The sequence below is a fragment of the Equus asinus genome, chromosome 3 (assembly GCF_041296235.1).
Source record: "Equus asinus isolate D_3611 breed Donkey chromosome 3, EquAss-T2T_v2, whole genome shotgun sequence".
In the NCBI taxonomy this organism is placed as follows: domain Eukaryota; kingdom Metazoa; phylum Chordata; class Mammalia; order Perissodactyla; family Equidae; genus Equus; species Equus asinus.
The window spans coordinates 103,787,225-103,801,086 of record NC_091792.1 but is presented as its reverse complement, the minus strand read 5'-3'; the positions used below and the strand labels follow the sequence as shown (position 1 = coordinate 103,801,086).

Sequence of the window (13,862 nt, the reverse complement as noted above, 5' to 3'; positions counted from 1 at the left end):
TAGACCAATTTTATTTACTTTTCAGACCATGTGGATGAGCGAACGGTATGCAATGGCATTGCCCCTGAAAAAGATGTTGATGGGTTTCATATTATCAATATTGGAAGACTGTGCCTTGACCAGCATTCTCTCATGCCCGCCACTGCCAGTGCTGTCTGGGAAATAATCAAACGAGCAGGTTGGTAACTTGCAGTGCACAGGACAGGGGCGCGCAGAGCCAGACTGAGCATTTGTGCGCTGCCTTGATGGAACCTTCTCAGTGGTATTGGGTGAAAGAAAATGATAAGCCATAAAACTTCAGACTGTAGAAAGATGGAAAGTTATAGAAGTCAAACAATAATCCAAAATAAAATAAAATGAGGAACATGTGCCAGATTACAGGTAACTGCTCTTGCACCATGTAGGGAGTGAATTTTCCGAATAGTAGGTTTGTCTCTCTACTTTTAAACTATAAACTTAATGTATTTTGATGTACATTTTCCACAATGTATTATATTTTTTCTTATCTTTAAAAACAAAATGTGAAGAACATATTTGAACCATCTCTAATGACCCAGGATCTCGTTATAAATATTTATCTTTGAATTGTGCTCTAATACTGTAATGCTGTCACAGACCCCTGAGATGTGTAGAGATGTTTCTCTCTACTTTCATTGATCCACATTGTCTTTTATATGGATGACTCTCCTGCCTCCATCACTGTCACTTCCATTTCTGGCAGCATCTTCTCCTTTCGAATTTGCTGTTTTCTAACTAAGAGAGAAAAGTTCCAAGGGAAAGCAGATCCTAGTGTCATCCTCTTAGAATGTTAGTACTTGGAAAAACCTTAATTTTAACTTCTTCATTTTACTTATGAAGAAACTATGCCCCAAAGAGGTAAAGTGTGTTATCTTTCATACTTTTCTAAGTTTCTAAGGTTAGTACTTCTCTAAAGCACTCTCCTGTGGAGTAAAGTACATGAGCTTTGTGAAAAATACTTTTTTCCCCACTTCATTTTGTTCCAGATTTGCTCAAAGTTTGATTGCCAATTAAGCTTGACATTGTACTTTGCTTATTTTATAATTAGTAGTTAATATATTTTAAGTCTCTGCACTTCTAATTCTTCATGTAAATCTCAGTGTTTAAAAGTAATTTAATGGCAACTTGAAAATGTTTGTGGTTTTCTAATGAGGACATAATCAGAGAGGAAGCGACAAATCCGAGAAGTGTAAAAAGAAATATTTATAAATAATGAATGTGGGCACATTATAGATAAGCCACACAATAATCCAAATTTAATTAGAAGTTTTTATAGAAGTTTCAGTTGGCCATTCAAATGTTTAATTTGCTTCTTGTTGTTGATTTTTCATTTAAATCAAACTCTGCATTTTTAAGGAATTGAAACATTTGGGAAAAATGTGGTTGTGGCTGGAAGATCGAAGAATGTAGGGATGCCCATTGCCATGCTTTTACACACTGATGGAGAACACGAACGGCCAGGAGGTAAGTGGGACCTTGGAGATTCTATATACTCCTACAATTTTCTTACTTCTTAAAGTCATCACGTAAAGATGTCTGAAAATGTGACTTAGCATATTTGTGGGTTTATGCAATTAAAGGTTCCCTTATTCTTCACCTAATGACATGAGGACCTTGAAAGTCAATAGAGGAATTACTGGAAATATGTGGCACTTTTGTTCCTCTTTTTTCTTTTGGCTATATATACTTTTTAAAAGTCATTAACAATATAGACATTAAGAAAGTGGAAAGCCACTAGATAGACAAAAATCACATGTTGATGGACATCTGCATGCTGATACACACACACACACATACACACACACAAAACACCGATGTATAGATATATGGATTTCTTATCATTATTAACCTTGATGAATTCCAGTTTCCTGATCTCAAATTTTCAAATACCTCTTTTAACTATTAGGATCTTGGTTGACATAACGCATGTGAAATAATTTTCTAAGCCACAAAGCTCTGTGGAAAAATAAGCCCAATGATAACATATCCCTTATCCAAAATAATGAATAGTGAGTTTTGAATATTATTTTTCCTTCCTAGGCCTAAGGATTTAAATATTGCCAGAAATCAGAATGTGTTTGTGGATCATAGTAAATTAGGGCCTGGTAGTGAATCCAGGCAACTTTAAAAAGCCTTAGTTTTGAAGAGATCTTTGAAAGGCCAAATCTGGTGGTGTGAATTTGGTGGTAGTTTTCACGGTAACTATCTACAAAGTTGCATTTCTAGTTTTACTATTCACTTCTAACTTAATTTATTAGTGCTTGTCTATCTGTCTCTTAGGATATAATAAAGATAATGCTTTATTTGCCTTTATGTAATGCTTTCTATGTTAAGCAAGATGAACAACCATGAAAGTTTACCTAGGTATACCATTTTTGTTGGAAAATTTTGACCAAGAGCCAATAAGCAGTTTTTCTTTATTTTCAACATTTTATTTTCTTATCTCATCAATAACATAACAGGCAGTATTATGTAGCTCCACAACTTGCACAGTACTTTCTTATAAACTGTATTATTTAGTTGTCAGTAATTCTGGCATATATTAATATTATTCACATTTTGCAGTTAAAGAAAATGAGCTTTAGAGACTTCAGGTGATTTACCCAAGGCCACACACGGAACTAGTAGATCCAGAGCTGGGAGCTGGGTGCTGCCTGTGTGGTTAGGAGGATAGGCTTGGAGTCAGACCACTCTCCTGCCGAGCCCTTGGACAAGTCGTTTAATCTGTGTAAACCTCCACTTCCCTCATCTGTGAAGTGCAGATAATATTAACATCTCCTTCACTGGGTTATTGTGAAAACTAAAGGAGATATAAATGTAAAGCACTGATTACAGTGCCTGACACAGTAAGTGAAGTAAGCCCTTGGTACATGTAAACTGTGGCTATTTCTCTTATTTTCATTATTATGCTTAAGTTAATAACCTGTGGCCATACTAACCATAACGTTTAGAGTAACATGATCTGAGGTTAATGATGCATTTTATTTTTTGCCTTAATTTGAAATTTTATTTTCGTTTTCTGGTGAGTTTTATTTTTGCTCTTTTTTGCATCAAATCTAGTCTTTGTTATAATAGTTTGCATACATGTAGAATTTGTAAAGTCTATAAAGTATTTGATTAGAAATAGGACATCATACTGCAACAAATCATACTTTCCATTGCACTTTTTTGTACATATCAATATGTTGCATGCTAATTTCTTGATAAATTTCAATTTTGAATTATTTGTCTATAAAATACCTCAGTGTAAGAAAATTAATTTACCCCTTCTTTATACAATTTTAGTATATGTGCTGCTGAAGCGAACACTCTTTATGTGATTTTAAATTAGACATTTCAATGTCATAAAACATATTAACTTTATAAATATTTTATGCTTTGTGTCATAAAATATTCTCACTTGAATGCATGTTAAAAATTCAATGAAAGTGGAATTAGTTATAATACTGGTAATTTACAAGTCAGGTAGTTAAATTTATATTTATTATAGTGGCACCTGGGTGCCATTATAATTACAGTATCTAAAAGGTAGTAAATTACATTAAAGATGATGTTGGACAGTTTGCAACATGGATGGTGTTTGTTCTCATGCATATTTAATAGGAGTGTGGTGACATGCATGCTTAATATAATGAATTGTTGAGAGCTGCTTACTGAAGATTTGGAGTCTATAGGAAATATCTCAAACGTCCATGTTTGTTAGAGCAGTTAATTATGTGCAGTGACTACACGTGCGCTGTTAGCTAATGGAGATAATGAAGGAGTATTAACTTAGCAAATTCACATCTATAGAGCTTGTTCTGATGGCACTCACAATGTTGAGCATTCAGCTCCCACTTGTGTTTCTTTGCCAGAGGAGATTCAGAACCCCAATGATTCATTTGTATCTTAAAGCCAAAGATAATTGCGCTAGAAGAAAAATGATCATACTGTAATTTAGCTTGATTAATATGTGTCTACTCATGGCTAGCTTTTAGTTTTGATTATTTTGGACATGAATGCCAGCTATTTTTTGAGAAAGAACTTCTTTTAATTCCTTAAGAGGCTGAAATTATTTAGAGGACTGAGATTGTGCTAAAATCTTGAGTTAAAGGGGAAGTGCTGGTACTCAACACAGCAGGATGCTGCAGGGAGAGCACCTGCTGTGGAGGAATGTCATCATGGAAGGCTTTGTAGAGGACATGGCATTTGAGCCACTGTGTAGTTTAGAGAGAGTAGGTGAGAGATGGTTCCTGACCTCCAAGGTCTTATAGTCTTGGTGGTGGTGGTGGACAAGGCATGATATACAAGTATGAGTGACTTAAATTATAAATAGTCAGTGGCACAAAATAAAATTTGGCAGCCCTAAGCAAACATTCCATTTGCTTAGGGAAGCCCGTGATTAACTGATGGATAAAGAGATCGACAGTGGAGAGTCTCTTCTCATCAGCCCCACTACTTATTAGGATGTTTGAGTACCATTGTGATGACCTATAGATCACTTTGTATTCTTTTAACTTCTTTATATATAGTAACCTACCCAGTTTCACCTTCTTTCAGAATGAAAACCGAATACCATTGGCTTTAGCACAGTGTCTTTATTTTTAGCTTTACTGTGAGGAAGCAAGAGGAAAGTTCTTCAGTTTCTCCAAAACAGTTTTTTTCCTTCAGGATAACAAAGTGCCATAATGACCAAGGCATTGTGATTATTAATTGTCATCAAAGGAATACAGAATCTGATTTTATTTTAAATTCTTTTAAAGTAGGTTCCTTTCTGCGTATCTATATTCTTCTATAGAACATCTCATCTAAGTAGATCCCCCTAAATAGCTACAGCATGGGGCTACATGCTCCTCCTTTAACTAAAAGGTTGTGGTATCATTGCAGTGGCATTGATGCTGGGACTTTTTTAAAGAGTATTTTGAAAGGATCAGCAAGTTACTGAATTTACTTAGAGTCCTATGGGCCCAGGGATGTTCTTGATTTCATTCAGCCAATATGCATTCAGTACTTATTCCCTATGAAACATTGTGGGGTACAGTGGTGAAAAAGACTTAGTCTTCTGTTTCCAGAAGTTGACAGTCTGCATTTTCACCGTTCATCTTTGGACGCTGTGTTTTCTCAAAGCACTGCTTCTGCATTGGTGTTCAGCTTTGGCCCTCTAGCTGCCCTGCTGCTGCAACTTTTTTTTTTATTCTAGGGGCATCCTATCTAAATGGAAAATCACAAGAAATTTTGCAAGTAGAATGCCTTTCCTTTGTGAAAATTTGCTCCAGTAGTGAAAATGAAAATTTTTGGCAGCCTGGGAGTTTTCTCTCCCACTTACAGGAGGTGCCTTCAGGTAGTAATACAGCAGTGGATGTTCCAGGTAGTACAACGTGATATGGGTGGTATGTGTGATTAAGCTCAGCTCAGGGCCAGGTTGGGCCAGGCACTCTCAGGTTTCAAACGGAGGAGCCAAGTAGGAATACCTAGGAATGCAAGAGTACACAAAGGATCACGCCACCGGGACTGAGACTCTGAGTCTTGGTGGTGGTGAGCGGAGTCAGATGTTTGCTTCCTCTGCGAAATGAACGATTGTCACACTGCAGCAGAGAGGATGGCAGGCATTTAGTCTCTGCCCCTCTCCTCCCACTACCTGTAAATTAGAAGTACTCATGATAAGATGTTAGGGATATTATGTTTTATGATGCCTCCATGTTGGTTAGACTTTTCTGAATTACACCTTTGAGTTTTCATAGTGGAAAGCAATAAAAAAGAACAAATGCTTATTCTGGTCTCATTCTCTAAACTTAATAAATAATGAAAGTACTGTTTCATTTTCAATGTCTCTTAAATTCAGCCAGCTTATTATCTGGAAAGCACTGTACTTGGAAAATATGTTTTCTTACATCAGACAGCTGGGACTGTTCCACTGTTGAAAGTGACGTTAAACATTACTTAAAATGTACAGTGAAGTCCAAATCTTTCTCTTTCCTTTTCATTTTCTCTCTTTTCACATGACCTCAGAGTGCTAGGCATTTGTTTTACTACCAGCACAAAGCATCCTTTTTCTAATGTCTGTAAGCCTGATTGTTCAAGGCATCACTCATAAGGATATTGTGGTCTGCTCCACTCTGCCTCTTCAGCTATTCCTCCTGTCACTTTCTCCCTGGTACCTTATGCTGAAGCTCCATTGCACACTGCTCTCCAAACACACCATCTCTTCCATGCCTCCGTGCCATTGTACACCCTGTGTCCTGTGCATGGAATGCTCTTTCCCATCACTCTCCTACTGTCCTCTCATGTCCCACCCATCTTTCAAGATGCGGTTCAAATCTTCTAACTTTTGCACATTGTATATGCTGCCATCACAATATTAATCCTATTGCATATTGATTGCCTACCTGTTCCCCTTTCCTACCCTCACATGGTAAATGTGAACTTCTCAATAACAAATATTTTGTCTTAGGCTTTTTGTATCTCTGAAATTTAGCACAGGGCTTGGCCTGTAATAATGCAACTAGTCAGTCCATCAATAAAAGTTTATTTAATGTCTCCTAGGTACCAAGGACTGTGCCAGTATTGTAGAAAATAAGACCACAGGCTAGGGATTTAAAGTAAGACATTGTCATTTATTGAAAAAGAATCTTGTGTAGTGGGAAGAAAGAGGATGAGGGAGAGAATTAACTAGGTGTTCACTGTACACTAATTCCCCTATATTTTAAAATTATAGGCGTTTATATAAAAGTATAACTTAAGACTCACCTTGCTCCCAAGAATCAGATCACAAGGGAAGAGGGTGCCTCCTGACAATAAGGAAGTGGAGAGGAGACCTCAGGACACTGGGCAGGGAGGAGAAGTTGTTGCTGAAAGCATTAATTGGGAGAAGTTACAGTGTTTTTCCTGTAAAACATTGAGGATCTATCATTTTGTTTAGACTAACTTTTTATTTTTTCTTAAGTTATGACATGTAACGCTGTCCTTTTGCAGCGGGGCTGATTTCTTTGTTACTAAGCATGGCCAATACGATGGCGACTAAATCAGATATTGCCCTGTCCTCTTGAGCTTACAGTAGACAGCCGTTAATCTAGTAGGTATGAATGAGTAACTCATTGCGATTTTGCAAAGTGCTGCAAAGGAGAGGTAGAGCTTTCTGCAATAAAAACTTAGCTGTAGGAAGGAATGAGTGATTTCTAATTATAGTTATATGTGAATGCTGTACTCTTTTTTGTCTACTTTGTGTTACAGCTATAATGGGATTTTTTTTCCTTAAAGATTGGCACTTGAGCTAACATCTGTTGCCAATCTTCTTCTTCCTTTTTTTCTTCTTATTCTCCCCAAACTCCCCCAGCACATGGTTGTATATTCTAGTTGTGAGTGCCTCTGGTTGTGCTATGTGGGACGCCCCCTCAGCATGGCCTGACGAGTGGTGCCATGTCCACACCCAGGATCCAAACCAGCGAAACCCCAGGCCGCCAAAATGGAGTGTGTGAACTTAACCACTCGGCCTTGGGGCCAGCCCCATGGGATGTTTTTATTGTTTACCTTCTGTTACTATTCTTTATTTCAAATAACCAAAAAAAATCCACTTCACAGCCAAAACTAAAAATATCTTCTAATTGAAGTTATTAAAAAATTTAAAATCTGGAAGAAAAATGTTCATTCTCTACGAAATAGATAATTTATATCATAAATACAAATGATGATTTGATGACTTTAAAAAGTCAAGTCAGGGGCCAGCCTGTGGCACTGCAGTTAAGTTTGCATGTTCAGCTTTGGCAGCTCAGGGTTTGCCATTTCGGATCCTGGGTGTGGACTCGGCCCCGCTGGGCAAGCCATGCTGTGGTAGGCATCCCACATATAAGGTAGAGGAAGATGGGCATGGATGTTAGCTCAGGGCCAGTCTTCCTCAGCAAAAAGAGGAGGATTGGTGGCAGATGTTAGCTCAGGGCTAATCTTCCTCAAAAAAAAAAAAAATCAAGTCAATACCAAGCAGTATTATTATATAAAGGTAGTAAATGTTTAAAAGAGTGTGGGCCCTATTCTGTTTGATCAATAAATATCTCTGAGGTTTCCGCTGTTTTTGTGTTCTTATAATGTGTTGCTCTTCTTATTCTGAGGTCTTTTTCTGTTTCCCTTTGTGAATATTTCTGCAGACTTTCAGGACTTTATCAGTTTGCAAGGATTGTTTATTTGCATCATTATTTGATTAATGTTCATCACACTCACTGAACTGTTAACTCCACAAAAGCAAAGACCAGATCTGTTTATCTTCCCATTTTGTCTCCGGCACCTAGCATGATAGCTTTCCAAAAAGTCTTTGTTCAATAAATGAATGAATCCTTTGCAGACCAAGAGTATCATGAAAGTTTTAATAAGCTATTCATAAGCTGTATTCTTTAGAACACTGATGTGCCACAGGATCTTAAATGGGTTTAATCTTTTAAAAAAAGGAGAGAGAGGAGTTGGTCAGATAAGTTTGGGAAATCTGGGTTAAACAAAATCAAACATATAACTTGGCTGTGCTCTTTCTCAGAGGCTGTAAGATAGTAACGTAGTATAGCCTTTAATAGAGGCAGCACTGTGAATCTCTGAGAGAGTAATAGTATTCAGTGTTTGACCCTGGAAGGTTTTATTTTATCCTAACACAATATATATATTTGTATTCATATCTGGTATATTGTATCTCTGTACTTGCTGTGTTTGTACTAGTATACCCCCAGAGTTCTAGCTTTTTCCACAGAGAGGATGAAGATGTCTGCATTTTTCACTCTCAAATGCAGGCACCTTGGGAATGCTTATTTAGCATTAGTCTATGATCTTTTAAGCATGTTTGCAGAATCAGATGTTGTAGTAAGATTCCTCAGTTTATTTTCATCTGTTAATCTTGGAAAGCAGAAAATAAATGCAAAAATTTTAGAAAGCTTTAGCAAACAGATGCCATACACACAACTTTTAGCCAAAACAACTAGGAAAGAAAAGGCAGAGCTTTGGCTCATGCTAACACTTGTCCCTTGTCCCCTGGCTGAGCTGGCTAGCTGATTTTTGCTAGGATTTAGGAGATCTGATTGCTTTAAAATTTAGTTTGGTTTTTATAGCTTAAAATCCATTTCACAATCAGGTATTGTGAAAATTGTAAAATCCATTTCACAATCAGGTATGCTGCCGCCAACCCTGACCTGGCAGTTTGGTACTATGGGGGGATTTGGTTACCTGGGGAATTGATTCATGTGGGTGATTCAACACATTTTATCCCTATTAATAGGAAAACCATCCTAGAAATATAAGGCTTCCAAGTGTGTAGCTTCATTTGTCCCTGCCAGGTTGTTCATAGCATAGTTGCAGTTTTGATTGGTGGAGATTGGCTCCTGGAGCAAGAGAACCTAGTGGTAATGAGCATAGGCTCTCTGATCATATTGCCTGAGTGCACATTCTGTTCTTGCATTTCCCTGTGAGATAAGATATGTGAGGCTGTTGGGAGGATTAAGCAAGCTAATACCTATAAAGAATTTAGTGTCCAACATAGTAAGCCTGCAATACATATCAGTTATTACAGTATACTTACTCTAAAAAGTATTTAAAGTGGGCCACAGCAATATATAAAACACAAAGCAAATGAGAAATAGTTAAGAAAAAGAGGAAGCCAGACTTGGAATTAAAATGGAGCCAAGAATAAGGCTATTATTCGAAATAAGCATATCGTTAAATCTTCACGGATATATTCCCATTGCCACACACCCTGATTTTTATATACTGGCATGGAATATATGTTTGGTGAGTTTATTTAACTGAGTCTCAACTATACTTTCTGTGATTGGGTCACTAATTTCATCCTGAGAGGCTTTTTAGCAGGAAAGAAAATAACTAGTTACCCAATTAAGTGTCTTTAGGATTAAAAATGAACACATGCTCAGGATAAATAAAACATTTTCTGATATTAAGACTGAAAAGTAATTTCCCCTGAGGGGTCTTATAAATGAGAAACTATGTAGTAGACTGAGTAATATTCATAACATGCTTTTTAATTTAACGAAATGGCCACATTTTATAGGGCTATTTATTTTATTGTTTAAACCCAAATTAAAGCTACCACTGGCATGCATTTCTCTTATCTCACCAGACATTTCTTCTCATTCTCTGTTTTTGGGTCATTCTCTTCTTCCCAACTTTTGAACCAGTGGTTCTCAACCTCAGCTGCCCACTAGAATCATCCTGGGGCTTTTGACAATATAGCTGCCTGAGCCCAACACAGAACAATTAAATCAGAATCTTTATGAGTTGGACCTGAGTGTGAATATTTTTCAGAAAGCTCCATAGAGCATTCTAAGATGGTCAGGCTTGAGGACAACTGCTCAAAACACTGGAATGAGCCCAGGGCTTCACTTCTTATTCCAGAACCATTCTCTAGGTGATCCTTTCCAGCCCCATAGCTCTAAATACCATCTGTGTCCCCCTGTCCTCTAGACTCATATAGCCACTGTCCACTTGACAGCTCTGCTTGGATAGCCAACAGGCATTTCAAACTTACCACATACAAATCCTCACTCCTAGTTTTACTCCCTGTAGTCTTCCCCATCTTAGGAAGTGGTACCATCACTTCACCCAGTTGCTCAGGCCATCCTTGACCTCTGTCTCACACCTCATGTCCTATCCATTAACAATCTGTGTAAAATATACCCATGATCTCACTACCTCCACTAATAAGATCCTAATCCAGACAGCCATTATCTCTCACTTGGAACATTGTAAAATTTATAAAGTAGTTTCCATGCATCCACCCTTGTCCCATCTCCCATATGCAGTATGTTTTCCAGTGGATCTCAGTCATCCGTGGCTTCCCATAACACTCAGAACAACGTAACACCAGAATAAAGTCCAAGTTCCTTACAATAATATGCAAGACCTTCCATAATCTGACCAGGGTTGTGTCTCCTTACTCGTTTCCTACCTTCTCACCCACCATCACTGCCTTCCAGGCACCGCTGACTTTTGCTTTCCTAGAACATGTCATACATGCTCATGTGTCAGGGTCTTTGCCCATGGTTTTCCTTCTGTCTGGAATGCTCCTTTTGAAGTTATTTACATAGTTTATTTCCTTCGGGTTTCTGCTCAGATGTTACCTTCTCAGGCTGTCCCTGACTGCCTTATCAAAACAGCCCCTCCGCTATTACTCTTTATGCTCTCAGATTCACTTACTCTGTACCCTTTTTTTATAGGATGATTACTATGTAAAATTTTATTATATATGTATTTGTTCATTTGTATCTTGTCTTGTTGAATACATGAATCCATGATTTCAATTCAATAATTTTTGGTCAAATCCAGCGGCAGATTTTTGAAATATCTAGACACACTGGTGGTCAGGATTCAATCAGTGCTCCCTAATACTGTTTCTCTCAAAAGAACTTTGAGATAGATATTGAAAAGGAGTAAGCTTGAAACAGTATTTGACTAATTAAAAGTGAAATCATATTCCTTAGTTGTCATCTACCCAGTGGCCCAAGGTGTTTGGAAGGTAACTGAAGGATGATAAACAGCAAATCAAATCAGCCAGGTCTCGACCAGATACAAAGCTATTGAAGCCTGGTCCATCTTACTCATGAAAAGAAGGCTTAGATCTGAGTGCTCTGTAACCATATCTAAAATTATTTCAACAGTTTAATCCACAAAAAGCAGCTGAAGTTGAAATAGAAAACTTACAGTAAATGGACTTTAGGAGTCAAGAGAGTGCAATATTATCTTAAGATCTGAGAAATAGATCTGTTGATCATTTTACAAGTAGTAAAAATTAAAGCTAAAACTGTCCTTGTTGTGTCAGAGGCACATGTGTTTTCTGTCATTAGATTCTCTGTTATCGGTACTACCAGTGTGTTCCAGGTGGGATCTGAGGGCAGAATTTGTCCCTCAGGAAAAAGAAGTATCATCCAAGACCCCACATTGGCTTCCTGAAAGAGTCAGGATGATAATCCCACAAATGCTCGTCTGCTGACAGAAGTGAGAGCATAGTGTTTGCCGACTCTGATTTCACAACTGTGAACCCCAACAGTTCTTTTTCTTTCTACCCGACGTGGAGCCTGTCTAGTGAAATGATTGAGAGCTTGGGCACTAGACTAGACTGAATGAGTTTGAATTCTGGCTCTTATGATGGTTTGTATGACCTTGGACAAATTACTGGACTTATGTTTCCTCACTTATAAAATAAAAATAATGTTAGTTTCTACTCATGAGAAATATCTCTGACAGTGTTTTGTGGAGATTGTATGAGTTAATATGTGTAAAGTATTAGCACAGTGCTAGACATGTAGTAAGTTCTCATATGAAGGTTATTTACATCACATACGTTTTGGCTCTGCCCATTTAGCTTCTACAGAGAATGTCTCTGTAGAAACCTATTTTGTTTGTTTGGTTTTATGCTTACAGATGCAATAGTAGTTTTTGGAGAAAGAAAGACATATTCAAATCCAGAATCTTTAGGCCTCTGGAAGCATTTGTCCAAAAACAGAACTCAGGCTTCTTTCCTCCTTCGGGTGCTGTTTCTTCTGTTGATGAGTACTGAGTTTTCCTTCCTGTGATTTCCTCAGTGACTTTTCCTTTAAACCAGACCATGGTATGAATTAATATTTCGGGAATGACTCCGTTTTCCCTTATGTAGGGAAAGTGACAAAGCAAAACCCTCCATGTGAGATTCTCGCTCCTATTTGGTTTGCTGTCTTGCTTCATCTTCTGATGCAGGTACAAGCAAATATTTGAAGAACTGCCTTGTAGAAAAGCAAGTTGAGACTTGTTCTGTGTTTCTGTCGAAGATAGATCTAGAATGAAGGCAAAAGTTGCAAAAAGGTAGACGTCAGCTCTTGTAAGGAAGAAGTTTCTAACAGTCTATGCTAAGTAATATGCCTTCCTCATGTTTTTATGGAAAATTAATTTATCAGTGAGAAAGGATGAGAAAAACATGGTTAAAGGGGGATTGAAGTAGAAGCCAAACAAATTCCTACTCAGATCAAGAGCCTGTCATCCCTAAGACCTTTAACTGCCACTACGCTGTTCTCAGCTGCAGTAGATAGTGATGCTCTGTGCCAACACTGTAACTTTTACCTCCCGTTAATATGGAACTTATCACACTGTATTATAATTCTGATTTATATATCTCTTTTCCATATGAGAGTAGAGAATTGTGTGTCGCCATTGCTTAGCATAATTCTGGGATTATTTCTTGATTATTGAATAAATGAAGGTAGGGAATAGCTTGGAAATGTCCAACAAATTAAACTCCCCATCTAAGTAATTGTAACAGAAAAATGATGCTCTAAAATGAGACGTATTGTGTTATTTTTCTAGCTTTTTTTTAAAATAGCAAATATTGTTTTCCTCAAATTGTCACTCTGCATTAGTTGCCAACAACTCTTTGCTACAATCTGCAATTTTGCATAAATTATAGAAGTAATGATAGTCTAGAGCACTCTCAGGTGGCTTCCAGGAGACAATGCTTGATCGACTGTGGACTTTTATATTGTACGAAGCAGATCCTGCCCAGCAGTTAATTATTATGTTCTAACAGGACCCTATGACTCTAGGAGATAGGTTCTACGTCTTTTATTCTTGGTGTATCTTACAAACATGATGTAAAGCCCTGGGCACAATGAAGTTGCTTAAGACTCTGCTAATAAAAAATTTTATCTGGGTCTATGTGATAGTTAAAAAAGCTAGGTCCTCGCCCAGGCTGTTATCATATGCACAATAAGAGGATAAAATTGATCGTGGGAAAAAGTCATCTGAGGATCAGTCTACTGAGTAGCTGCTGTAACTTGTTAGTACTGGTTACCCTAGTTAAAAGTTGAGGAGATAGAAAGGATTACGTACAGCAAGACAGAGAATTCCTTGAAGAA

The 13,862-nt window shown here is 37.5% G+C and overlaps 1 protein-coding gene across 23 annotated transcripts in view; it reads left to right on the top strand.

The window, feature by feature from the left end:
- MTHFD2L (methylenetetrahydrofolate dehydrogenase (NADP+ dependent) 2 like) overlaps positions 1-13,862 on the top strand; it is a 142,555-nt gene that overhangs the window by 37,670 nt on the left and 91,023 nt on the right. For all 23 annotated transcript variants that reach the window (XR_011502190.1, XR_011502191.1, XR_011502189.1 and 20 more), the window contains 2 exons: positions 26-178; positions 1,375-1,482. Coding sequence is in view for 17 of the 23 variants with exons in the window: in XM_070505661.1 (XP_070361762.1) it covers positions 26-178; positions 1,375-1,482 (261 nt within the window). In the remaining 6 variants the exon portion in view is untranslated. The remainder of the gene's footprint in view (positions 1-25; positions 179-1,374; positions 1,483-13,862) is intronic.